Source organism: Dicentrarchus labrax, unplaced genomic scaffold, assembly GCF_905237075.1.
Source record: "Dicentrarchus labrax unplaced genomic scaffold, dlabrax2021, whole genome shotgun sequence".
Taxonomy (NCBI): domain Eukaryota; kingdom Metazoa; phylum Chordata; class Actinopteri; family Moronidae; genus Dicentrarchus; species Dicentrarchus labrax.
The window spans coordinates 11101137-11127864 of record NW_026136717.1 but is presented as its reverse complement, the minus strand read 5'-3'; the positions used below and the strand labels follow the sequence as shown (position 1 = coordinate 11127864).

The window sequence follows — 26728 nt, the reverse complement described above, 5'->3', positions numbered from 1 at the left end:
GTCTCTTACCTTCGTGCCTGAAGATAGGCGTTTAATAAAAGATGGGATCTTTGATAACTCGGCAAAGGCATGACTAAGATTTTCTTAAGATGTTTGCCAACCTCCTGTTTAAGATACAATTTGATAAAAGGCTGCAGTCTACATAATAACCATGTATAAATACCCCATTATTAGTATAATAATTAGTATAAGTATAATCTTATTTGAAAGGTCAATGTATTTGCTATATAGTGATTCCGATGAAGTGAAACAACAAGAAAGACTTTAGAGTGAAATATAAATCTGTCATCTGAACAGAACAAGTGAGTGCAACATCCAACATTAGCTCTCTTGACTCTCTCTCTCTCTCTTTTGACATTTTTTGGGAACTTTTTGTGTTCATGCCCAGCAAAGAAACTGAAACCAGTCCCTAAAGGATATTTGCCCATCTTTGTGACTTGGTTGCCCACTCCTAAAACACCTTTCAGGAGTTTTAGTTCCAGCACTAACTCTTTTTTTTTTTTTTACCACCGTACTATTAGTTTTATCAGCCTCAACAGCTTTCAGTGACTGCCCTTGCTTGTGTCTGATTGATACCATCCTGTTCTGACTCTTTGTTCCCTTGTAACTCCATATAAGGAGACCCTCTAAAAGAGGCTTATTTAAACAGAACTGCCAGAGACAGAGCCCAGCGACGGCCCTGCAGGGTTCAGCTCGCCTCAGATAAGATAAGATAAGAGTGAAGGTGAGAAAGTCGGCGAGGTGAGATTTGTTGGCTGGATGGCCTGTTTGGCACTCTCCAGCTATTGCTCCCCCAGTTGCTAAGCTCCTTTGTTTGTGTGTTGCTCTGCCTTTGGCATCAGTGCTGCATATCAGGTTACATGTGGGAATGAGGTGTAGTGTTAGTTCAGCAGTTCCTTTGTCCCCCGAGTTGTGAATCTACTATCTAATGAATCAGGGAGCTTTGAATCTACTCTGTGTAATTGCATACCTACGCTTTTATTCTAGATTCAGCCTTAAATGGAATCTGAATATTGAATACATAATTAAATTACTCATCCACACATTGACGTGGGTGTGTACAGTGGATGTGTTGGAAGTCGGTTTGATGCGCATGGTACATTGTTTGACTTTTATGTCTCTTGTGCACTAAAGCAATTATATTCTTGTATCAAGCCAACTTCAATTAGGTGATAATTCCAGGTATGAGGTTTGATTAGTGCCTGTTTAGATAATAGAATTATCTGAAAAAAACTTCAATTTATCATTTCATGTCTGCCCTAGTTATCTTACTACCACTTTATTGGATTTTTCTTTTCTTCGTTGTGTTGTAAAGCTTAAGAGAGGTTAAATGCAAAAAATGAAGCTGCTCTTAGCAGAAGACACGTGTTGTGGTTTATAGTAACAAATACTTGTGTTAACAACTATTTCCTGTGGTGACCGTTTATTAAGGACAGACACATCAACAATTACCTGTAACAAATAGAATTTCCCTATTTCATCGCCTCCAAAATGTAACCAGATCTGCATTCATGAGCTGTGACAGGACGTCTCAGCACCTGTGTCTTGTAGCGCTGCTATGCCTGTGTTTACCAAATGTTGCAGTTGGTGCTAATGTGGCTGCATATTGTGTTGAAAGACCCACTGCTGTTCACACAAGCCTTTTTAGACATGGCAGCCAGGACGATGATGGCGTTATTTAAGGGGTGACAGTGTCTCTGTGCCCTGAAAGTACTGACGGTATTGTAACCCGAAGACCTACAAGCCACAGGAACAAGGTTGCCACTTGCCATTTAGAATATCAGTTTCTTAAAGGAATAGGGACGGGGATCTTGGGAACTAGATGAGAAGATCGATAAAAGCTAGCAGCCGGTTAGCACATAGCGCTAGCTCCTTGTAGTGTGTCATTTTTATATTTCTCTTTTGTAGGGATTAAACAAACAAGATATAACATGTTAAATAATTATCTTTAGGGGTGGTGGTAGGTAGATTGTGTTAGCTCCTGACAGAGTCAGACTAGCTGTTTTCCCCATTTCCGGTCTTTTGCTAAGCTAAGCTAACTGGCTGCTGGCTTTAACTTCATATTTCAATGAGCATTTTGTATTTAGCCTACTTATTTTATTTTCCCTTGCGAATATTGAGACAGATTTGGGGCACCAGAGTGTATTTTTTATTTTTTTTTTACCTTACCTGTCTTACCATTTTTTTTAAAAGTTATGTTTTTGGCCTTTTCATGCCTTTATTAGATAGGGACAGCTGAAGACAGACAGGAAAGGTGGGTAGAGAGAGAGGGGATGACACGCAGCAAAGGGCCACAGGTCGGATTTGAACCTGGGCCGCTGCAGCAACTTTGTATATGGATTGCCAGCTCTACCGACTGAGCTAACTGGGCGCCCACCTGTCTTACCTTTTTTATTATCTAAAAAATATTCTCTTCGAAATGGGGAGTTTGACATTTGATTGGCGGACCATAAGAAATATGTTACTCAACAGTTCACATTTTAGTACACATTAAACTTAAATTTATTTAACGAAATAATTTCCCCCTGGGATTATTAAAGTATTTCTGATTTCTGATTTCTGATTTCTGACTTATAGTACATTCACCCCATTGTTTCTAAAGCAATATTTCAAGTTTATCCCTTTTCTCAGCACATACACCCCCTGAGATGAGTTCACCCTCACCTCTTACTCACCAATTGTAGGAGGTTATGAGATTGTAGGCAACATATGCAGTTTCAAATGTTTACCTTAGATAGTGTTTTCAAAATAGTAGAGATTTGCTCACACAAAAGGTAGGTATTACTGCTTAAAATGTCCTTCTGACAAACCTAAACTTCACCTGCAGTACAACTAGAGCAATCACACAGCATTCATTTTCTTTTCTATCAACACATATAATGATATCAACAACTTCTTTGCTTGAAAGCACACTTGGAGTCACTCTCATGTTACCCCCCCAGTGGTTTCCCACCTTCTCTGACTCAGTACGGACCCGCACCAATTAAATATTCCTTTAGTCTCTCTTTGCTTACATATACATTGTAATTCCCTAGCAGTGCCGGCCCAAGTTGCAAGTTGAAAAGTTCAAATGTAAAACAGAGGCTAGAGCTGCAAGGGAGGATTGCCATAAAACACAGCAGGCTGTAGATTACGCAGGAGAACACAATACACGTACTGTAGAAAGGTGTGTGTCTGAGTGTGTTTGCTGAGCTGAAAGACATCACTATCTGTGTTTGAAAAGTCTTTCTTTTACTGTCAAGCCAACCCAGAGAACTATTTAACTCATGTACAGTGTCCTTTTCCTCATACCCTCATCTGTTACTGTCAGGTATGGAAGGTAGCTATTTATAACCACTGGAGGTTAATGAAAAATACATGATCTCTTTCTTGTCTTCCTCAGGTCCGAACACTATTTGTCAGTGGGCTACCACTGGATATTAAGCCGCGGGAGCTCTATCTCCTGTTCAGACCATTTAAGGTATGTTTGTATGTTTTAAATGGATGGGCTGCAGCTATTCTTAGCAGCCTTTCTTTCCAGCAGTCAATGGGACCTCCATTAATGGTGATGAAATAAACGGCAATGGAAACTCTCCCGCGAGGTTCAAGTGTCTGTGTTCCTAAAGCCGAGGTTCAATCACATCTTGATCCACGGGAAGCTTATGTGTGTGTGTGTGTGTGTGTGTGTGTGTCTCATGGAAAAATGGCTCGCTGCCTGCGATACAAAAACAAAGCTATTTGCTTCACCTCAGAAACTTCACTTTGTCACAGGCACAAAGAGTCCTAGAGTTTAGTTCGGGTGAAAGCATGCAGATACAGCAAGCTTTTTGGACAGTCACCCTAGAATAATGCACTTTAAATGGTGCAGCAGCACAGCTAAAGTGAATAATGGGACAATTGCTATGCATCTAATCTCTCCATTAGTTAATGCTCATGGTACGTACTCTGAGTAAATGGTTTATGTCATCAGTGTTGAAAGCAGTAAATCTCTATTAATCAGGTAAGACAAAACATGTGGTCTTCATAAGAGCTCTTTGACTTGTCCTACAACCTAGCTTAGTCTGTGGTGATGCAAAATGCAAAAATAAATGCAAATGTTATGCAAAACAATACGTTTTGCAACGTTTTTACTCACTAGAATCTTTAGAATATCTTGTTTTTGACATCAAATGATAGCTGTTGTCTTTGTTAACAGAACCTTTTCACATTTCTGACATTTTTCTTTCTTTGTTTCAGGGCTATGAAGGCTCCTTGATAAAACTCACTTCCAAACAGGTATGCTACAAGACACACAGAGGAGTGTGTTTCTACAACGCAGCTAATGTATGAAGGCATCAGTCTCTCACCGTGCTGTTACTGTTGGCATTACCCAATTTCTTGCTCATCAACACCTTTAATTTCTTCTCTCCTTTGTCCTATTTTTTTCCCCCTCTTGGTGATATCGGCATGTTGACGATGAAGGATTAGCACCCTTTGTCAGGAAGTACCTGGAATAGGGAAAAAAAACTTTATTCGGGGGGGAGGTGTTGCACCAACTTGCCTTTGGCAGTCGGATAGTATGCTTTTAGTCACAGACAGTCAACTCCGGTGGGATGTGTGGGGATGGGAAAGGAGACGGGAAAAGAATTTTGAGGTGTCAAAGCGAGCGTTTTGACAAGAGCAGTACTGACGGTTCAGTTTTGCCTCGAGGGGCGCAGGACTGAAAATGAGCTCAGCTGGCAGGTGTCCACATCCAGAGTTAAGCAATTTAGCTTCATGTCAGTGTACTTATTACCACATTAGACTGTTTCCCATAAAGACATGACATGCTCATTAGAAGGGTTTAGGGCGATTTAGATTGAATGTGCTGAGTATAATACCTCTAAAACTAAGAACAAAGGAAAGCTTTTTTTTTTTCTGCAGTGAAATTTCTTCAGAACAAGTAAAACCCCATTGCAGGGTTTGGGATTTTCACTTTTTTTTATGTTTCATTGTAGTTGTGTGTTGTCAAAAAGGCAATTAGCAGCTACTCTAATATTCCTTTTTATATTTTACTATATTTAGGTCCAGTGGTGCTTTATTAGTAAGAATCTTTTGTACTTATACTACTAAAGCATTGTTTTTGCATAGTTTTTAAATCTTTTTAAAATCTTTTCTCGATTAGTCGATTCATTGCGTGGCCTATAAAATGTCGGAATATATTGAAAAATGCCAATCATGAGTTCCCAGTGCCAAGTTTTGTCTGACCAACAGTCCAAAACCCCAAAACCTGTATTTTAAAACAGAAAATAGCAGCAAACCCTCACAGTGGAGAAGCTGGAAAACTGATCATTATTGGCATTTGTGCTTAAACGCCTCCCAAAAATCTTGTTTTTGCTGACCTCCAGTGCTGCAGTGATGTACAGGTGTGCTCCAGGACCCTGTGACATCCATGTTGAATGTGGTTACAGGTGCAACAGAGCCACACCCAACCACACCCAGCATCACTGCTGTGAAATACTGTTTTTCAGCCCAGTGTTAAGTGAATCTTCAAAGCATCACCAAAATACTTGCTAATTAATTTAATGTCTAAATGACTAATTGTTGTTGTAATTGTGACTGAAGCTTTAGATTCCAATCTAAAGGCTACACTGACCTGCACTTAACCTGCAGGATTCCAAATTTCATAATCTATAAAATGTGGTTTGAGTTCAGCCTGTTTAATGAATAGGTGAGACACTCAGCAACTCTCTGTGCACTTTGGCCTCTCTTTGCTCCCCACCTTGCCTCATACTGTTTTAATTGCCATCTTCCTCATGACAAATGTCTACTGAGGTGCTCATGTTCAGGCTTCACAAAGCGCCGTACAACGACCTTCAGGCGGGTCTTTGTTTTGAGCGACTCTCCTCCCGACTAATGACAACGGCGATGTAAATCAATCGATCTCCCTCTCCCTTCCAGTCCGAGAACACACAGCCATCTCCATATATAGCAAGAGCCAGATCTCAGACCTTTTCTATTTATATTCCTGTTACGCTTCATCCTCCTGACGTCTTTACTTGGTCCCTCTTTCTTTTTTTTTTTTTCACGTACTGTTCTTTCTTCCCCTCCTCCTCTTTCTCTACTTGTTCAAAATTCCCACAACCCTACACTGCTTTTCCAGATCACACGCAGCAGCGCGACCCCATGGGAGCAACATGTTTAGAGATTTCGTTTTCTCCTCACCCCCACCTCCTCCCAACATCCCCATCCGCACACACGTAGTCTGCAGAAACGTGTGTTCTTTGTTCATATCTGCAACGGCGGTTAGAAATCTGACAACCAAACATCCATTGCTTTTCCCTCTTGCTCACTCACCTTTACTATTGTGGGCACGGGCTCTAGAGTGATGTGTCCCGAATATAAAAGAAGCACCAGTGAAATAGTTGTTCCACTGACAGGCCTGTTCGAGGAGGTCATGAAAACTATTTCTGCCTCTCGCCTCCCTTTCTTTTATTTTCATTCTCACCTTTAACCTCTAAATTCTCATTCTCAACACCACCAACACCCCCCTATTTGTCGTCTCTATCTTTTCTCTTTTTTTGTCCCCCCCCCCCTCTCTCACAAGCATTCTTACATGCACTCTCTTGCTCTCACATTGCCCGTATTTGGGCATAGGGGAGCTGAATGATGAACTCTCCTTGTACAATGTAAGCGTCCAGCCTCCGTTTCTCTCTCCCCTGCTTTTCCTCTCTCAGTCGCCACTTTTTTATAAACACGGTGAAAGAGAGAGAGACGGGGGGGGGGGTTGTGCATGATAAAAAAATAAAAAAAGAACAACATGTCTATGTCACTCAGACAGAAATGCCGACTCAGTTTTATGCCTTAAACCATGTTTCTTTCTTTTGTTCTGTCTTCTTGTCTCCCCAGCCAGTGGGGTTTGTCAGCTTTGACAGTCGATCAGAGGCGGAGGCTGCTAAGAATGCCTTGAACGTAAGTGTCATGCCCTCTTCGTGCTCCTCTCAAGCACCAGCTTGGCGCTTGTATATCTTGTGATGACTTGGAATAGCATCTCTCTGCCTTCTGTGCAAATGCATTTGATATCAGGGGAAAATCCAGACATTCCTACATTTTCCACTGCATGCAAAAATTCAGAAAAGGTAGCGAAGGCAAGACAAACATATCACGGTCTGCTCTAAATACAGTACGTCTGAGTGTTTCTCTTTGAGTAAATAAAGCCCTTTTCTTAAAGCTCTGCCATGGATCCTGCAAGGTCAGGAGGAAAATGAGCTCTTCTTCCACGTATAAATAGAAGATATTGATCTAGGGTTTAATTTTAATCTCACTTATTTCAGAACTTAGCTCAGTAGAAAGCCTTGATGAGGCAGACTCAAATATGAAACAGAGCCCATCCTCACAGGGTTTTATTCGGCTCTCTTGAAACAAAATATAGATAGACGGTAATGAACACCAGCTCTCACACAGCTTTAGTTTCCCATTGTTTTTTTAACCTGCCTAGATGTACACCACCTCTTCTGTTGCTTTTAAGTTTTTGTTGATCCCTTTGTCACAGAGAAATATCAGCTTTATCATCCCTCTAAAGTGAGACCATGACAACGCGAGTAGAGCCTGTCAACTTTCAGATGTTGAGATATTGGTGTGCATCAAAGGCAGAGCAGAGAGTTGAATAAAGGATAAAAATTAACATCTTATTATGAGCCAACAATAGTCAGACTGTTTCCATAGAATCACTCAGTGGGGCTGAGAATTGAACAGTGCTCTTGTTTTTTTGGGGAGAGCTACGTCCCGGGGGTCATATGGAGATAAGGAGCCAGATTTTTGCAAACATCTATCTGCATATTGAAATATGGGAAAGACGGAGAAAACTGAGGGAAAGAGGGGATTTGTTTCCTGTCATAGTAGTTCTTTTATATTTCCTATAAACCATGAGCAAATATAACTTCTAAAATAACACTTGATTCTCGCTACAGCACCATTATAACAATCACAGGCATCAACAACACAATACATGCAGAAGTGCAAAGGAAGTGCTAAGAAGCTAAAAAACACATTTCAAGGTAGAGATTCAACACAGTTCAAACTGAGTTGTGCTCAGGCCTCATTATATCCATGTACCTTATTATACATCTGCAGCCTCGACTGGCAGAAGCTGCGAGTGCACTGAGCCAAGGCAATCCTAGTTAATTCCCTCCCCTTCATGAGAAGAGTCATCCCTCGCTTGTTTCAGCTCAGCTTTGCCCCGAGCCTGCAGGGACGAGCCGAGGAAACCATCCGCGCAGCTTCCCGCTCTTCTGCTGCAGAGAACTTTACTCTTGACTGCTTTTCTCCTCCATTGATCTGACCTTCCGTGTTTTCCAATGCGTCTTTTATAGACAATCGAATGAGGTTAATGAGAGGGTGCTTATTTGCCGGTGAAATCCTTCCCGGCCTTGTTGCCTCCACGGCAGGCAAACAAATAGCTGCTTTGTTATTTGCATGAAGAAGACTTTTGTTTTTGTCACATTCCTTACTTTTCCTCAGGCGAAAGTAATTGAGAAGAAAAATGATTTGGACTACTGAACATGTGGAGGTTTTTGATGTAGATCAAACTGTAAGAGAGTAGAAAAAACAACCTTTTACTTGGCTTGTCATGAGCACTGGTACGTCAGAAGAATTTGCCAGAATGTTTGGCTCACTTTAAGCAGTGATGCTTGCAGTATGTCATGGCGAGTGGCAGATTTGATGTCGTGATATTAAGTTACAGTTACAGAGTTCAGTAGGGAGCATAGGGAGGACCTTGTGGCTTGTCTGCCTGTGGTGTAAATGACATCATGAGCTCGCCAGGTTTGTGTCATCAGGTCTTGATTTTCAATTGCGGGTGTCACCCATCATCATGTGTGTCAAACCAGTATAACACTCTAAATCATAGTGAGCCACTTACCGGCTTCAAAGTCTAAGCAACTGAAAATGCCCTCTCTCCGCCAAGAATTCGGCAGTAAATTCAGTCATAAAATGCTGAAAGATGAAAAGTATACCAAGTGACAATTCCAGATATTAGCCAGGTCCTATTGGACATCTAAACAACATACAGCAAGGCTGAGAATGTAAAAGGGGAAGACATGAATGATAACTAACTCCTCAGTAGTCTACATTTGTCTGCTTCATCACTACTTCAAGGCACAAGACAGCAAGTCTATCAATTGTTCTCTTATTTATAACATAACCACTTCAGTAGTTAATGAAATAATAAATTGGTTGTTTTAGGCACTGTTGCTAAAACAAGTTTTACTGTTGTAATGTGTAACATCAGTAAGAGTCATCATGTGGTGAACCCTAATCTTGCTCAACAAAGACGCCTCCCAAGGTGTTCACTTTGAGCAACCTTCCAGGAAAACAAGGGATTTTTAAGAAGTCTGTACACAACCTGGCTGCATTCATCATAGTTTGGCTGGGAACAATATGTAGGAACAAATATGTTGTTTCTCCTGGCAGGAAGTGAGTTAATACTCAAGTTTGATAAGGGCATAAAACAATTGAAATAAGCTGAAATATTCAAATACATGAATTTGAATACCAAATGTGTAATAATGTAATGTGTAATAATGCATTAAAATAATTATTTCAGGAGCGAAAAAAATACTCTATTAATGTACACAGATGAAGAATTTATAAATAGTTTTTCACATTGCCTAACCGCACTGAAGACGCTGATGCCTTTTATAGATTTACAAATTGGTAGGAGTTATTTCAGGTGTTCTAGGTTCTTGAAGCGTTTATTTTCTGCTACAGGACTGGCTCTTGGACCTCTTCCAAGTCCTGGATCCGCATGAAACTCTCCTGGTTCAATCATAAATCATGAAAATATCTGGTTCTTCTATAAAAACACTTAAGTACATGTCTGTGTACGTAAAAACGGTTAACTGTGCCTTTTAGTAGTTTGCTACAACTCTGATTAGTACCTATGATTGGCTTCGTCTTCATAGCAACTGGTCATAATGTTATGGCTGATCGGTGTATATAAACAATAAAATAATCAATACATTGTCATTATGATATTTGAGCTTCTGTTATATATTTGCTGACACATCTTTCTGTTTGCGCTCAGGGGGTTCGGTTTGATCCAGAGATCCCCCAGACCCTGCGGCTGGAGTTTGCCAAGGCCAATACCAAGATGGCCAAGAACAAGCTGGTTGGCACCCCCAATCCCCCTCCCTCCCAGCAGAGCCCTGGGCCACAGTTCATTAGCAGAGACCCATGTGAGTACGCCGACCATTCGTCCGTCTGTCCTTGAGCTCGTCTTACTTTTTGTCTGTGTTTTGCTGCATCCTGTGGCCATTAGTTTCTCATGTTTGAGGTGACTGGACAGCTGTTTCCCTTTAGGAGTTGTTGTCATTAGTAGCTGAGTGTTTGTGCTTCAGCTGTGACTATACATGAAAAATGCAGACTTGGCTTGGCTGTTTCTGTGGAAACGGGTGAATGACACTTCTCTTGGTAATCTTTAAGCAAAAACGGATCCTCTCCAGCTACTCATGCAAACAGTTTCTTTGAAATCAGATTCTGTGCGCTTGTGTCATACCGGGTTAACTTGATTAGAGCTCTCCCCCTAACGACAGATTCCCCCTGTTGAATTAATGATTCATAAACAGCGCATATTCACCGTTAGCCGCTCTAATTATTTGGACTCAAGGCCTTTGAGTACCAGGCGTGTATGGAATTTGCTAATGCAGCTCTGTATTTTTTTTCTATTTAGTTAAATATTTTTCTAAGGAGTTAAGCATTCTGCTAGAATCAGCCATTGATAGTTGAACATAGGCCAGCTGTGGTCGTACATTCTTCCTAAATGACCAAACTGCTCTTATCTCAGATCTTTTTTTTTTTGCCAGAAAAAAGGGTGTGTACTTGGGGCCCCGGTGGAAAATGGAAGGAAACGATTAATGAAACCATGACGTAATCACCAGGAGAGAAATTGCTGTCATTTCCTGATAAGAGATGTTTAAATCAGCAGTTTTTCTGATCATGCTATGATAAACACTTACTGTACCAGGAGACCCAGAGAGCACAGGGAAAATGCTTCTTAAAATTGTACGGCTATCTCATGGTTCTCTCTCTATATAGCCCACTTACTCTGTACCCCTCTGCACTGTCACCTATCTCTTCACTCATGCACTGTGCTCTTTTTTTCACAACTTTGTACTCGACTCAGTGAGTAAATCACTGTATCTGAGATGGTTTCCTCTCATTTTATCCTGAATTAAGTCCGCTTTACCAGTTTTAGGGGAGTATAATTGACTATTGCTAAGCCATACCCTCTTATTGAGTGTTGCTACGCCTGTTAAGCTTACCATTCTCACATTGGGTATATGCAGTTCACATTAATAATGAGGACATATTTAGCATTCATTTCTTTTTTTAAACAATGCGTCCTTGATGTCAGACAAAGGTAGACAAATCTAGGCTTTTCCTTTGTTGCCAAATTTGGCTGGCTGAAATGACAACAGTCACAGCAGTACATAACAAGCTAACACTATTTTCATGAGTCGTTTGAAAACATAATCTCTGGCTGACTTAGTAATGCTTCCAGTTGACTTGTTTTAATATATCTTAAATATGAACTTTATGCTACATACTAGCTTCATACAAGATATTGTGCTAAATGCTAAAGTTAAAGCTTCATCTCTTAGAGAAAAAGTCAGAATCCTCATGAGTTCATGTACCATTTAGAAGACATTTAGTTTAACAACGAATATGATAAATAGCATTGTTCTTGTAACTATTGCAGCGTAGAGCTATAATCTTAGTTTTTTTTAATCATGATGAGAAAATTGAATATTATCACTTAAAGTTATTATTAAGAGAAAAGGAATAATGGATATGTCTGTAAGGTTATCTATGAGTTATCGTTGCGGTTGCTGGAGTGTCATTTTTCTGAGAGCAGCTGAAATGCATAAAGCTTACACATACTACACAGTGGATGTGAATGGGGCTTTAATCATGTGTGGAAGTACTGTAGGTAGTAAGCTAGTAGACTTTGCTTGTAACTTTTGTTTGAGCAGATAAACACACTGTTGACTCCACTCCATACAGTTTTGCTTTTTTGTTTTTGGCTCGTTAATAATCTGCCAGGTATTATCACTCCCGCTAAAACCCAATATGTACTGATTTGGCATGTTGAGAAATCCAAAGTTCATTCATGCCTAGTCACGGTTGCTAAGCAATGATTGGTCACTGTTTGAGGGACTGGTTTAGCAAGCAGTTGGCTTAAAGACTTGAAACGAGAGGACGCCACTTCAGATTACTGATAACTCACCTGTAGTGCACCTCCACGACCAGCCCTACCCCCCCCCGTCTCTCTACCCACCCAGCCGTCCACTGGCCACTCTCCTCACTCCACTCCTCCTTTTCTTCTTTCCACAGATGAGCTCACAGTGCCTACTCTATATCCCAGCAGCCCAGACGTGTGGGCGTCATACCCGCTGTACCCGGCGGAGCTGTCGCCGGCCCTCCCACCCGCTTTCACCTACCCCTCCTCGCTCCACGCTCAGGTAACCTGCAAACCCATCCCCCTCCCCCCCACCACTGCCCCCCAACACCTCTTCCTGAGCCCACCGCACAAACAGCTGCTGCCGTCAGCCCTGAAATCACTCTCTTCTCCATCCCACAGATGCACCTCAGAGCACACACCACCCAGTCTCTTGTCATTTGCAGATTTACAGATCTACTTATTAGCTCTCTCTTCTTCTACTGGTTGAATGTGTGTTGTTGTGAAGTCAAGGGGGTAGTTTGGATTTGAGAATGTTCCCATTTTTCTTACAGTCACACTCATGAAGGTTTTTTTATTGTCTCTAGGAAACCGGTCTTACAAAACTAACTAAATAAATCTTTTGCCATGCTGCAGGGTTTATTTTTTCACTTTATACCATTACATTATAGGTCAAAACTGCCATTTTTGAAATACAGATAGTAATGTTCATCAGCTATGATTGCGCTCCATAAAAGCAGGATGTGGATCAGGAATTTGATATATCGAATTTGTTTATTGATAGTGAAATTACCGACTTTATAAATATTTAATTTACAGGGTGTAGCCCATTTTTGCAGACATGTAATGCTGTTTTACCCTTCTCTTGAGAGTAACTGTTACCTGATCCCATTAACTTCCCGGAATCGAACTAAACTAAACTAATCTCACTATTCACCGTACCCTTAAGCTGCCTGCAGAGCCACAAGAAAGGGCTTGACTCACTTTTAAGTGCTCTAAGTAGGGGAAAAAAAGTAATGTTTGCAGAGAAAAGAGCTCTTCCCTTAATTCAAAATGGTACACGTTTAAACAGTAATAGTATGGCCAGTTAATGCTGATTGATTGCAATCAGCATTATTTGGCCGTTTAACATCAACAGCCGAATTAACAAAACTGAACTATTTATTTAAGCATACAGGGTTCCTGCTTAGGGTCTTTTAAATCCTGGCAATTACAGATAAATAGTCAACAGAATAAGAAGAAGCTTGTGTATAAGCACCTAGTTAACTGAGACATTTTTTAGGAAGTTAATAATTTGAGACAGAGAAAAGATTTAAAATAGGGAAATCTGTCAAGGTCTAACAGACCACAGTTGAATAAATAACAACTCGCATTATGCCATTTTATTTATCCCAATAAGTGCCATCATCTGCACAACTGAAAGTGTCAGTGGTTTGAAAGGCTTGCATCATCATTTGACCAACACCTACTTCGTTAATTAAATCCCTCTTTTTCAACCAACCGTGATCCAGTTTATTTAGGTACTCTAATCTGCACAGCTCCACTGTGAGTTCACATAAGAGTTCATTATTGATCTCTTGAAATTCTTCTCATGGTTTGGTGCTGGCTGACCCTGATTAGATCTCAGTATTAGATGTGTTTTTTTTTTTTGTTTGTTGATTGGTTTTGAAGCTGGCAGTAATTTCTCAGTACTTCGCTGTATTTTAAGCTCAACTTCAACGTCTTTTATCTCTGAGTATATGGAGCATATTTCCATTTATAATGCAGATACTATGGTTATTTAAGTATAAAGGCCTCTAGCAAAGACAGTAAAGCAGAAGCTTACATGATGTCAGAATTTGAAATGAGTGCAAGTCGAATCTGCCCAGCTGGCAATTTTCCATATGCGTCAGATATGTGAGTGTACACTGACACACACAAAGAGAATCTGGCTTAGTGATTTCAGTAGAGGGTTGTGGGTAATGTTTGCATCTCACAGCCTCTTCTGACCTAGAGTAGATGCTGGCTTGAACATAAAAATATGTATATGAATGCACGACACACACACACAACACAACTAAATGATCAAATCTAATTTATGTTAACATGAGCTCAGCTTTCTGTCTCCCTGGTTAATCAGCTGCTCTCATCTTTTCTAGTCAGAGTACAATAATGTTATTGGATTGCTTGTAAATGTTATCAACTGGGCTGCCTACAAGGCAATAGGTCTCATAAAAACAATAAGTCCTTCTGTTATGTGACATCATGTGAATTTCATTTCAATACAAGATGGTTTGTGTGAGTTATTATAAAATATACGAGACATGTGACAGTTATCGACAGATTACTTTTAAAGTAAAGTTATGAAGTTCTGTAACAAATAAGGAGTGCCATGTTGTAACTCTTGCATCTTAAAAACAATCTAATAAAATAATCAAATCTAATAAAAATTCAATTAAATGTGAAAGCATACATAAAAATCTTTATGAGTTAATGGAATAGTTTTGGGAAATTCGCTAATTCACCTTCTTGCCAAGAGCTGGATGAGAACGCTTTTCTACCATTCTCTGGTCTGTATAGAAAATATGCAGCTAGCCCTCATGGAGTCATCACAGTGAGGTTGCCCGGCAACCAGCATATATCCACCTGTTAAACCGCTGTAAAAACTGTTGTTTTTACACTTCAGTTCTTGTATGGATTAAACAAACCACATATAATGTGTTAATTAGTGATATTTAGAAGTGCTGGTTGCTGGATGGGAGGATTATGTCAGCTTTGGACAGAGGCAGGTTAGCTGTTTCCCCCTGTCGTCAGTCTTAATGCTATACTAAGCTGCTTGCTTGCTATAGCATGTATCATATATATCAACTTTTTATCTGATCCTGAGCAAGAAAGCAAATAAGTGTATTTCCTTTAAATGTCTTTATTCCTTGAGGTTACAGGATTAAAACAATGTTTAGTCCAGCAAAAGAACTCAATTAATTGAATATTATATAAGTTTGTATAAATATAAATTGTATATAGTCGTATAATTTGTATGTATGTGTGATTATGTGTGTTTAGATTCGTTGGCTCCCACCTGCAGATGGAACTCCTCAGGGATGGAAGTCCAGGCAGTTCTGCTGAAGTATGTGTGAGTAACACACACACACACACACACACACACACACACACACGCACACACAAACACATTGCTCTACAATGACAAAGAAGTGTACATTGCGCCATGCAGGGAAAATAATTTAGTAAATGTTATGACACTTTTTTAAACAAGCACAGAGATATTCCTAAACATATGTCAGAAATATCACAGGGTGTTACTCCATCCACGTAGCGCGTGTGCGTCAAGTGAGCCCCCTCATCTTGCCCTCAAACCTCACATGAAAAACATCCACCCAGCTAACTGCCAAACTAACCAGTCACGTTTCTGCTACTTGGCTTCAAACGCATACAACTCACTGACACAAAACAAATTAGCCTTAAATGTACCAGTGTAAAACCCAGTGGGTCAATGAAACTACAGTCACTCCTAGCACATCATCATAAGAGATGAAACATGCAATTTAAAGGGGAACTCCATTATTTTCCCCACTCAGGTCACAGGGTACAGAGGGTCGACTTTTCCCATTGATGTGATGCTTGATCTCAGGCATCAAAGGCAGCGAGTCAAACAGAATATACAACGAGCTCCGATGCCAACGTTTTAATAAAACAGACTGGGTAGCTCTCAGCAAATATGACTAAAATGCTAATATCAACTTCTTTGATAGGTAATGTTATTATAGCCAGTGGTGAAAGTCACTCAGTACATCCACTCAAGTACTGTGCTTGAGTAGTTTTAGATACTTGTACTTTACTTGAGTATTTATTTTATTTTTACTTCAACTTCTCTACAATTTAGAAGCAAATGTTATACTTTTATTATCTACATATCATCTAGTTAGTAGTTATATTTTGGTGCTGATACTTTGTATTTCCTTTTTTATTTCTTAGCCACTTACAGCAAGCTGTAAACACAACGCTGACATACAAACATGTAACATGCAAACACAGAGCAACATTCATTTGGAGTCATGCAAATTAATGCCAATATGTAAGTCCAATATTAATTTTCCTTTTAGCTGTTTCAGTTTTAGCTAGCTCTCAATTTAAATACCTTGCTCTTCAGCCGCCTACAGTTAGCTAGTGGCTAATTGTATGTCTCTGCCTTTTGGTGCTGGGCTGTGCTAGGTGGCACACAGTGGGATTATCAGATGTTTTTTGCTGAAAACAGATTGTGGCTAGGTCGGGTAACAACGTTAAACAGTAAATTTGTGGCTAGAAAACCAAAACAATCAGCTTGAAGACACTACAATGCTCTGTAGGGTTGAAGGGAACTGCAGATTTGGGAGATAATTCACTACGAGAGACCCCTTTCACAATATACATAGTCATTTCATCCATTGTTAACATAAAAATATTTATTAGTGCAACTTTAAGTAAAGCATCTGAATACGTCTTCCACCACTGAGAATTTACTGATTCCGATTCTCTAAAATTTCAGGACAAAACAACTTTTTACACTAAAATGGTTATTCATTAAGATTATACATGCTGAGTAGTTTTTGTGGGGGATCATAGGGACCTTATTGGTTCCACAGATCTGCCTACTGGAAGGACGCCTGGTATTTATTGTACTTGTATGTGAGTGGAAAGTTTATTACTGTGCACACGCTCTAACTTTGCCATAATAAACACTGAATATTGCCCTATAATAATGTTGATGTTGTACAGCAGATATTAGGGCATATTTGTCATTTTGTCAAACCCTGGCAGGATGAAACACAGTTTTTAATTTAAAAGATGTTTTTGGCATTTCCGCATTACTATAAAGTACACGGTGGAGAATTATAAAGAAGACAGGACAGAGAGAGACGGAGGATGTGATGCTCCAGAAGGTCGTAAATGTGGAATATGAACCATGAACCACTGAGATACCTAGGTACTGCCGGAAGGGCCATTTTTATGAATCTTTATTAAAAAATGATTTGAGTGGAGCTTTTTTCAAAATAAATTACAGATGAATTAATTTCAGTGGAGCTGCAGACAGTAGACAGCAGCTTCAAATAAGTCCTTTGATAAGTACGTAAGTCAACTATAACCATGCATGCGCTACACAGCACATGTGCTTCGCTGTCTGGTTCAGACAAACTAAACGCTGTTGTGCTTGCAGAAAAACAAAACCACAAAGCACAACAAATCCCCTGCTAGTCTGTGTATCTGTTGGCTGACTGTGTGTGTGTGTGTGTGTGTGTGTGTGTGTGTGTGTGTGTGTGGCGCGTGCGCGTGTGTGTGCATGTGTGTGTGTGTGTGTGTGTGTGTGTGTGTGTGTTTTCACTCGGCGCCAGTCACACTGTCACCAGTACCCTCCCTCCAATGTCTCGGGACAGGAAGAAACATGTTCTCCCGACCCCTTAGGGAGTCAGTGGGGAGTGGGTGGTGATGGTAGCATGGAGGCTAACATTCATCAAACTGTTGATTGGTGCTAGGCCCAACTGTCCCTTTTGTAACCCTGCATCATAGCTGATTTCCAGAACCTGAAACATACTGCATGAGAAAAAGCTGTTGGAGTAATTTGATGTTTTGGGGATTTCGTTTGTGTCAGGGGGGTAAAGGAGGAAGGGAGTGGAGGAGGGAGGGACATGGAGGAAATAATTACTCCTCTATCAAACCAGGAGGAAGTCATTTGGCCGGTCAGGCTGCCCCAGTGGATATTAGCCCCTCAATGAACAACAACATCCCCACATCCGGCTCACAGTGGAGGGTGAAGTGAAGCTGAGACATTCAGTCAGAATATTGTGATAATTACAGGCCACTGCAGCAGATATACACATATACAACACACTCAAATTATGTAGTGTGCAGCGTACATGCCTAATCATAAGGCCTCTCAAAGCAAGCACACATGACAATAGCATTCAAAAATCACACTTAAATAAGTCAGGAGCTTAATGTCTTTCGAGAAACAGTGACCTCTTTACTCTGGAAAATTACAGACCTCACTGGAATCACTTTTATAAATAAATAGTCCCAAGGAAAACTGCTCACAGTGACGTCTGTGGATTATCCAAAATAACAGGCTGTTGTTTTAGATGTCATCTTTTAATGTGAGCATCACAAACTAATTCCATTCATCCCTGCTGAATTGCAGTGGAGGCAGAAACTGTAACCCTAACCCTAATAAATTCATCCAAAACTTATCTTCATGAATAGATATCACTAGAGGTAAGTGAGGAAATATATACAAAAATAGTTGGCATCAAACAACACAAGACATAAACACACACAATGCCTGTCTTTGCTATATGTTTTTTGGCTGCCCCTTTTTCTGAATAAATAATAACCAACTACAAAAGTAACCATTGTCATTGAGATCACGTATATAATGTGGGTTGTTTTACTTTGAAGCAGTCAGACCTGGAAGATACCCTCTTCTTCTTCATTTAGAAGTAGACCAGGCAGGAAATAAGTAATATTCCTACATAGGATATTAGATAAACCTATGTAATACTAAAAGACAGGACCCACCCCAGCCCCAACCTGTTACCCCTGCTGCTTTCTGGCAAGAGTTACTGCCGTACCTCCAGACTTGAGAGCAGCTTCCTCCCCCAGGCTGTGAGACTGCTTAATTCATCCTCAGCACTCCACCATGTAAAATAGTTTTATTTCTATGACTTCTTTATTCACCCATCTACTGAATGTAATATTTGTATATAATGTGTGAGTAGTATGAAGGGAAGCACAACTTAATCTTGTTATACAACCCTGTGTTGTAAGATGATGATTAAATCTACCTTGTATCTTTTCCAAAAACACAGAGACTTCTTGGCACTCTCAAACTATGTGATATGACTCAATAAAACTATTTGAGCAGTTTATACTAGAACAAAACCGAAAACTATGTTTTTCAGTCATTTAGGTGGATTAATCCTTAAAGTCAGGATAACTCTGTAACTTAAGAGAGTGAACCACAATACTGTTTCATTTCCAGTGTGCACCAACATGGTCATTTCATGTAAATGACTTTGCACTAGAGCATGACCGAAAAGTCTACAATGTAGGAAGTATGTTTACATAATAAAATCTAATAGTACTCATGATACTGAAATGCTGGTCACTTCCCACAGTAAACTGTCAGTGTTGAGTTAGCCTCGCTGCTTTGTTTGTCCCTGACATTTTCAGCTTTGCAAACAAACAGTTCAGCTGCACCAGACCTTGTGTTTTTTGGCCCTTCTTGTCTGTTCAATGCATTCAGTCAAGAACACAGTTACTTGACGTCTTGATGTGGGCTGTGAGGAGGGTGTTATTTATTTGTGCAATGCAATCCGCTAAGCATGGCGCTTGTGAAACACTTTGAAACTATTTGAGCTGCAAGACAACAAGAATAAACTTGAACTGAGGTTACAGAGAGAAGCTGTCTGCGTTGCACCACCATTGTACAATCTGTCTGCTGTTGATGGGTCATGTGCATTCAAAAAGCAGCAGCATTTGTGAATTGTTACTCATGCTGAAGGCGTCTGGTGACAGTAAACCCTCACAATGGGAATTCAGAGAGGCTTACAGCTCCACAGTCGTGAGAGGCTTGTGGTCGGTCAGTGATTGTCTTGGCATCTGACGGACGGGAACCACTCACGGTCAGAGTATGTGTATTAGGAAGTGTAACCGTGGGAGACTTGAGTGTGTGTTTGTGTGAACAGCTGAAAGTAAGGTAGTGTTCAGGGGTCTTTAGTCATGGCTGTTAGTGAATTGTCTTAATCACCTGGCATCCTCAAGGGAAGTACCGTTTTGAAAACTTCATTTACAGCAGTGCCACTTCATATATGTTAAGACGGGTAGCTACATACTACATTGTATGTTTTTGTTATTTTAATACCCCTGGAGGCTTAGGCTAGTCATTCTTCTGAATGTTTGTGAAGCTGAATTATATTTGACATTCATGCTCTGGCACAGAGCTACATCCAAAGACAACCTAATAGTGGACATTAATGCCTAGTGAACTGGAGGGAAAGGTAATCCGGATTTTCCATCTGACAAGACATGGTGGGGGAGTGTAGAGAGAGAGAGTGTGTGTGTGTGTGTGTGTGTGTGTGTGTGTGTGTGTACCCCTATCATGCATACTTGTGTGTGAGCCTGAGAGAGACGAATGTGTGTGTGTGCGTGTAGACTGGCTGCCTGCCCTGAGGAGCTTTTTGGCCAATAGCCCGACAAAAACCAATGGTTCCTGTGCAATGTTGGACTACCTCCCACTGGAGAGCTGAGGGCCAGCTGGGGCCCCTTCTAATAAGGAAGTGGGACTTTATTCCTTCACCCCCTACTGACATATAACACACACACACACACAGGCATACAGTATAGCTACACTGTGGCCTCGTCCCTGCACTGGGTCTCAGGAGCTGGATACATGTCAGCAGCTGTGTTCATCACCACCCAGCTCCAGCAACTATTGCTGGTATGTGAGAAACACAGCCAGGGCCTAAAGGCTTTTCTCCGGATTAAAGGGGCTTCAGATGGGGCTCTTTTTCATGGCCGTGTTGCACAGGTAGAAATCTTAAAGGACCATACGGGTGTGTTTGGATGTTTAAGCATCTGTATTATAAATTATGTATACTTACTATAGGCAGTTATTGGGTTTACATTATTTTCCTTATAACATGAAAATCAATCCGAAGACTCTTGAACCACACTTGTTGTGTAATCCATCACCATTAACAGCGAGTGCAGTTTAAGTGCAGCTTGATTTGATTTGAGTAGCTACTGTACCTACCAACAACTGTACTGGGTAACTAATGTAACAACTGATACTCAATTTTTGAAATTTGAGTCTTAATATGTTAAATTGAAACCATATGCAGTGCAATAGTTTAGGGCTGCAACTAACTAACTTTAATTCTAAACTAGTCTCCCACTTACCTTCTTTCATTCATTGATTCATTCTTTATTCTATAACATGTCAGATAGTGACAGTGAAAGATACTGAAAGAGAATTTACAATAACTCTAAAATCCAAAAGAATTCAGATTACTATCACAGAGGACTAAGAAAACCAGCAAATATTCGCATTTGAAAAGCACTGTCAAATGTTGGGTTCAAAATTGAACAAGTCTTCTCCCTCTTCATTTGCAGCACGAGATCAATGATCACTGATAACACAGGCAGGAGCAATTGCTTCATGAAGCCTAGCTGGAAAAAAAAAAAAATGGAAACAGAGCACACATTCATGAGAAACCGAGTCACCTCCCACATTCTCAAACACTACTTGTTTACCTATCTCACATTATGCGCCTGGGCCGAGTTATTGGATGTAACACATTAAGCCCGCAAATCACTAAACCTTTTCCTAATCCGCACAGACATGTTCAATGATCAACCCAATCTTTAACCTTGGTGTCTCAGCCAGAACAAATAAGGTGGTCTGGAAGTATGCGTCGCATCAGCTTAGCCAAGCGGCTGTATAACGCATCGATTCCCTCATCCTTGATTGAACGCGCAACAGGGCATTAGCTAGGCCAGCCGTGCCCCTTCAAAAAACGCACTGTTCTCTGAACGGGGAACTGTTCCCAAACCCGTCTCCCCTCTTTGCCTGCAACAGTCTGTCTCTCTTCCTTTCTCTTAAGGTCATGTTTGGGTTGCTAATTGTTTATTGTTCCAAAGAGTTTCGAAACCCCCCTCCCTCCCTGAACCCGAGTTACCACGGTCTCCGAGAGATGTCTATTTTTGGTGATACATCTGGGGTTGGGTGAGGGGGTCGGAGAGTTGACCTTTCTCTTTGGTCTGCTGGTGTGTGGGGTGGGAGTAGAGGAGTTGAGGTGGAGAGGGATCATGGGAGATATGGTTATTAGGCAGAAGTTCAACATAAGTATTTAAGACCATTGTCAGCTGACGTCCTGTTAGTCACAGCTGGACTTTGAGCTTGAAAGATGTGGCAAAAGATGGCAGAACGGTCTTTTTTTAAGGATAGTCAGCTGATTTTACATGTCATAATCAGTTGACTAGTCAGAGGGTGTGCTCCACATGCTGAGAAAACAGTTGTTTAATGTCTTCTGTGGCTCTGGAGGAGCTTCAGAGACATCACTTTGAGTCATGCTGGCATAGGCTTGGAAACCACATGTTAACAGAAAGCCTGCATTATAAACTTGTGGCGGGAAGTGTGTCAAGTGAAAGGTGTGGGAGTTTACCAGACAGAGATCATCGAATGAAAGATTGAGTTGCATCGTGGGAAGTGTAGGAGCCAGTGTATTTGGAGTTTGACCCATATTAGGGACTAAAACTCTATGCTATTTCTTTGTTGGGCTTATATTGCCTTTAATTGATAGCAGTAGCTGAAGAGTGACAGGGGATGGGGGAGAGAGAGAGGGATTTACGAAGCAAAGGGTCACAGGTCAAAGTTGAATCGGCTGTGCATGGCGATGGTACATGGGGCTCCAGCTCTTCCAGGTGAGCTATCATGTTACAAATGATGACATTTTTGTCTCTGTTCCTTCGGTTTTGGCCATTTGTTCTGTGTCTGAGTGCAGTTCTTGAGCTTGAAGGATTTGGCTAAAGTGGCTTACTTACTGTTCTGTTACCCTCAAGTATTAAACCCGTATGCACAACAGTCACAAATCATGAATATATAGTGGTCAGATGCAATAACAGAAATGTTAAATATAGTCCAATACAACAGAATTACAAACTATGGAATCAACACATACAAACAGCCTCAACAAAAACACTCCACCAGCAGTCAGGACGCTGCTGCAGCTTGTTCACTTCAGTAAAACTCTCGTCTCCTTTGTGTCCTCAGGTTCCTGATGTGTGATGGTGGCCGTGGCCGGCTGTGACGGGCGTTGCTGATTGCCTCTCGTGTCCAATTAGAAACAAGGAGGACTGACCTGACTCCAGCCCTCGGAGCAACGCACCGTCGGTGAGTTTACGGCTTGGACTTCACGACCATTGATCCCAACAGGCGAGGACAAAGGGTGTAAATCTCACCTCGCCACCAACTCCCTTCTGGCATGGTGTCTGATTTGAAAGTGTAGATTTGTGGAAAAAGTTGTGAAAGCCCAGTTGTTGTTTTTTTAGGGAGATTGTATTGCACTGCCAAAGACATCTGCTGGAATGAACATGGCGGCATCGAGCCGCAGTGACAGCGCGTCAACTTTTGCTCAACAGATAATGTTTTGAAAACAAACCCAGAACCGCAGTATTAGATATTTTGTGGCGTAAATGTGTGTGTGGTCTTGGCATCATAAAGCCAAATTGAGGAGAAAACAAGCAAAATGTTTTGTGTGTATCTACCTCTGTGTGTGTGAATTTATGGGTGTGTGAATGTGTTTGTGTCGTGCAACAGTTCCACACGATCCCCTGTGTTTTCATTAGTGTACAAGGTTCGTGTGCGGTGACCATGGCAACCTCACCCCATTTTCTTGTATCGCTCTTTCTCTCTCTTAGGCAGCAGCAGCCTCATGGGCCTCAGGACATACTAGACCCCAGCCTCCGTCACACATCGAGCACCCCCACCCTTTCCCAAAGTCCCTCCAACTCTTTTTTATACTGTTACATACTCAAGATTTACCGGCAGCGCTTTGGCTACACCTTCTCTGACACCTCCATGAAAGGTACCGGGCATGCATGACAAAGGCGCACACACCCTTTGTTTACCAGTTGACTGCATCGCCTGTCTAACGTTAAGCAGGTCTCTTGCTCTGCATTCTGTATATGCAAGTGTTAAAACAGCCAAAGGAGTGCAAACACAATTTATGCAGAATCTTGGCATGGCCAGACGTGTGGAAGTGTGGCTGAAGCACTGCCGGGTAATGTTATTATATGACTATAATTATTACAATTCTGTATATCATTCATATTAATGTTATTATGATTATTAAATACATGTTGAAGCATGACTTTGCAAAAAAAAAAGGAAAAAAAACAATGCTGTACATTTTTAGATATTTTAAAGAAATACAAAAAGTATTTTTGTAATCAAGACAATGTTTGAAATGGTTCTGTTTGATTGGTTCATGTTGTGCTAAAGTGTGTGAGGAACTTTCATACATTTTTTTTTTTTTCTGTGCCCTTCCTGTTTTGTGCCATTATAAAATGGCAAGTAGCCCTGCTATACCAAAGCAGTCCTGTCGGTTTGCTCTTGTCTTTTCTACATACTGTGTGGATTTAGGTTTGCTCATGTGTGTCCGTGTGTGCCGTCTTTTACCCGATGAAGCAAGCATATTAGTCCTTTGTCTGATGTGCTTTGGTTCAGCTAAGCAGTCAATGTGTGTGAGACAAACACACCTGATCCAGCTCATAATTCTAGGAGTTTGAGGTAATCAGATGTGTTGAAAGGGGCATTGACAGGAATAAGCCATCCCTGGTGAAGGTAGAGTGACCCCGGAGACTGTAAAACATGGCCCTGCTATAATAAGGAATTTGCTCCTTCATCGTGTAGCAGGAAGAAGCAGCACAGTATAGAGAAACAAAAAGACCAAAGGCATTTTTTTTTTACACTGGAGAGCTATCTAGGCTAGTGGAATTATTCCGTTTTTGACTGCTTTGTAGTCCTCAATCTGATTTCTTATGAAGTATGACGTTATTTTTGCTGCATGTCTCTTTCGGTGTCACTCCAAAGAGCCACTCCGCGTCTGAAAGGATATTCACTTTTAAGCAATTTGTCTCTTTTGTCTATTTTTAGGGAGCCAACGTGATTCAACCTGCTTTTGTAAATTTTGAATTTACATGGTAATGATTGGAGTGTAAAAGAAAAAAAAAAATCTTTTGTAATCTTGTGTATTCTTGGCCTGCAATAACATCTTTGCTGTCTGACATATCATCGAGTGATCATATTTTTGTGACATTTTGACGCCAAAATTCTCATTCATGTCGCGTTCTTACAAAAACAGACAGTAAATTCTTGTACTTTTCTGATAAGGCTAAGTCACATTTCACAGTGATGTGACAGTCAAAAAACTGAAATACTGTAAACAATCTTCCCTATAATGTTTAGCCCAGGTGTGTACAATCATATTGGAGTGGTTGAATCATATAGTCAGTGTTTGTAATGAATAATAATAATAATATGCACATAATATCAACGGATTTTCTGAGGCAGTTTTTGCTTTTACAGACATTTTTTAAGCCAAGTGTGGCACCAAATTTATTAGAACAAGTATTTATAAGGTGTGTGTGTGCGGGTGTGTGTGTGTGTTTTTATGGGTATTATGTTTTTAAAGTTCATAGAAGATGCCCATCATATAATTCATTGTAAGTATTATTGTAAGTTTAATTGTATATTCATTTGGTAATTTTCTAGAGCTTCTTTTTGTGTTTGTATCTGATATATGAATACTGTTTTACCTACATAATTCACTGTGAAATCCAGAGAAAAACATGCTCCTTGAACGAATGGATCTTTTCGTGTTTTGCCAGCGGTACGGTACAGAAGTTCCTGGAAATTAATATAATGATCCCTCCCTTTGTCAATGACAAATATTCCTTTCTTGTTTCAGTATACCATGTGCGTATCTGTGTGTTCTGTGCATGTTCATGGCATGTGTGTGTTCTTTTTTTTTTTCTTTCTTTTTCCTAATGCATACAGTACTGTTGATATTTATGTACTTTAGCCGCTGTGAGGAGAAACTGTATTTCAGTGAATTGCAGAGGTTTGTTTGTTTGAAACCAAAAAAAAAAAAAAAGGTGATCAAAATGAGAAGTTTTTATGAAAATGTTAAATGAAGACATTTCAGGCCGTCTGCCATTAAAGATTGACATCCTCCCTGCTGTCATGGTTACATTTTTTTATTTTTTCTGAATTGTCATTCTAGTTTATGTATTTCTTTCATCAAAGCAAGCACGTTTGTAGTACGGAGTCCCAAAACGGACAAAAATGTAAAAATATGATCACATGAGCTAAAAACATAAATGATAACATCATCAAATCTGCTAGATAAACACTCAAAATGGAGAGTAAAAAGAAATACGGGTACTAAAAAGCTTTGTATTGTAAGCTTATGTCAGTAAAAGGCTTGCGCTCGATGTCTTTAGCCAGTGTTTTCATTTAAGCTAGTTAGCTACACACTTCCATGGATGTTTTCATGCGTAGTACTACACTTAAATGCTCCATTGATGTTGCAAACAAACACCCATGCACCTTGGACCAAATGTTGTCGTAGACATTCATAGACACCCATCTCATTATCATATTAAGAAAACTTGGAAATGTGTGGAAAATTTGAAAATACTGCTAGGTGATAATAGCGAATAGCTAAATTACCCTCCAAGGAAATAAGGGGCTAAATTAAAAAAAAAAAAAAAAAATAGATTGTATTTATTTTACAAGCTAATTTTTTTTTCCACCAACTGATTAGCACTTTTTGTCAGCTCTGGGACTCCATATTGGGAGAGAATGACTAGATTGAACTGCTCTTTGAACCTAAAAGAAATCCACCTGCGTAGAGCTCAATTTCCTCTTCCTCTCTCACTTGTCACTGGATAACACCTCCCCCACAATCCCAGGGGGCCATCAAAACATGATGTGGGATCCTATAAAGTGGTTTGTGTACC

General features: G+C 40.4%; 1 protein-coding gene across 4 annotated transcripts in view; it reads left to right on the top strand.

Annotated features, from left to right (window-relative positions):
• The window catches only part of LOC127379342 (RNA-binding protein with multiple splicing), a 36217-nt gene extending 10277 nt beyond the window's left edge, over positions 1 to 25940 (top strand). The window contains exons 2-9 of one of the 4 annotated variants that reach the window (XM_051428806.1): positions 3383 to 3460; positions 4216 to 4254; positions 6847 to 6909; positions 10022 to 10172; positions 12331 to 12458; positions 15218 to 15281; positions 22977 to 23096; positions 23624 to 25940. In XM_051428806.1, coding sequence (XP_051284766.1) covers positions 3383 to 3460; positions 4216 to 4254; positions 6847 to 6909; positions 10022 to 10172; positions 12331 to 12458; positions 15218 to 15280 — 522 coding nt within the window. In that variant the 3' untranslated portion in view covers position 15281; positions 22977 to 23096; positions 23624 to 25940. Of the gene's footprint in view, positions 1 to 3382; positions 3461 to 4215; positions 4255 to 6846; positions 6910 to 10021; positions 10173 to 12330; positions 12459 to 15217; positions 15288 to 22976; positions 23097 to 23623 lie in introns of all 4 variants that reach the window. The other 3 variants (XM_051428804.1, XM_051428808.1, XM_051428807.1) reach the window with 3 other exon arrangements.
• Positions 25941 to 26728: the final 788 nt, after the last annotated feature.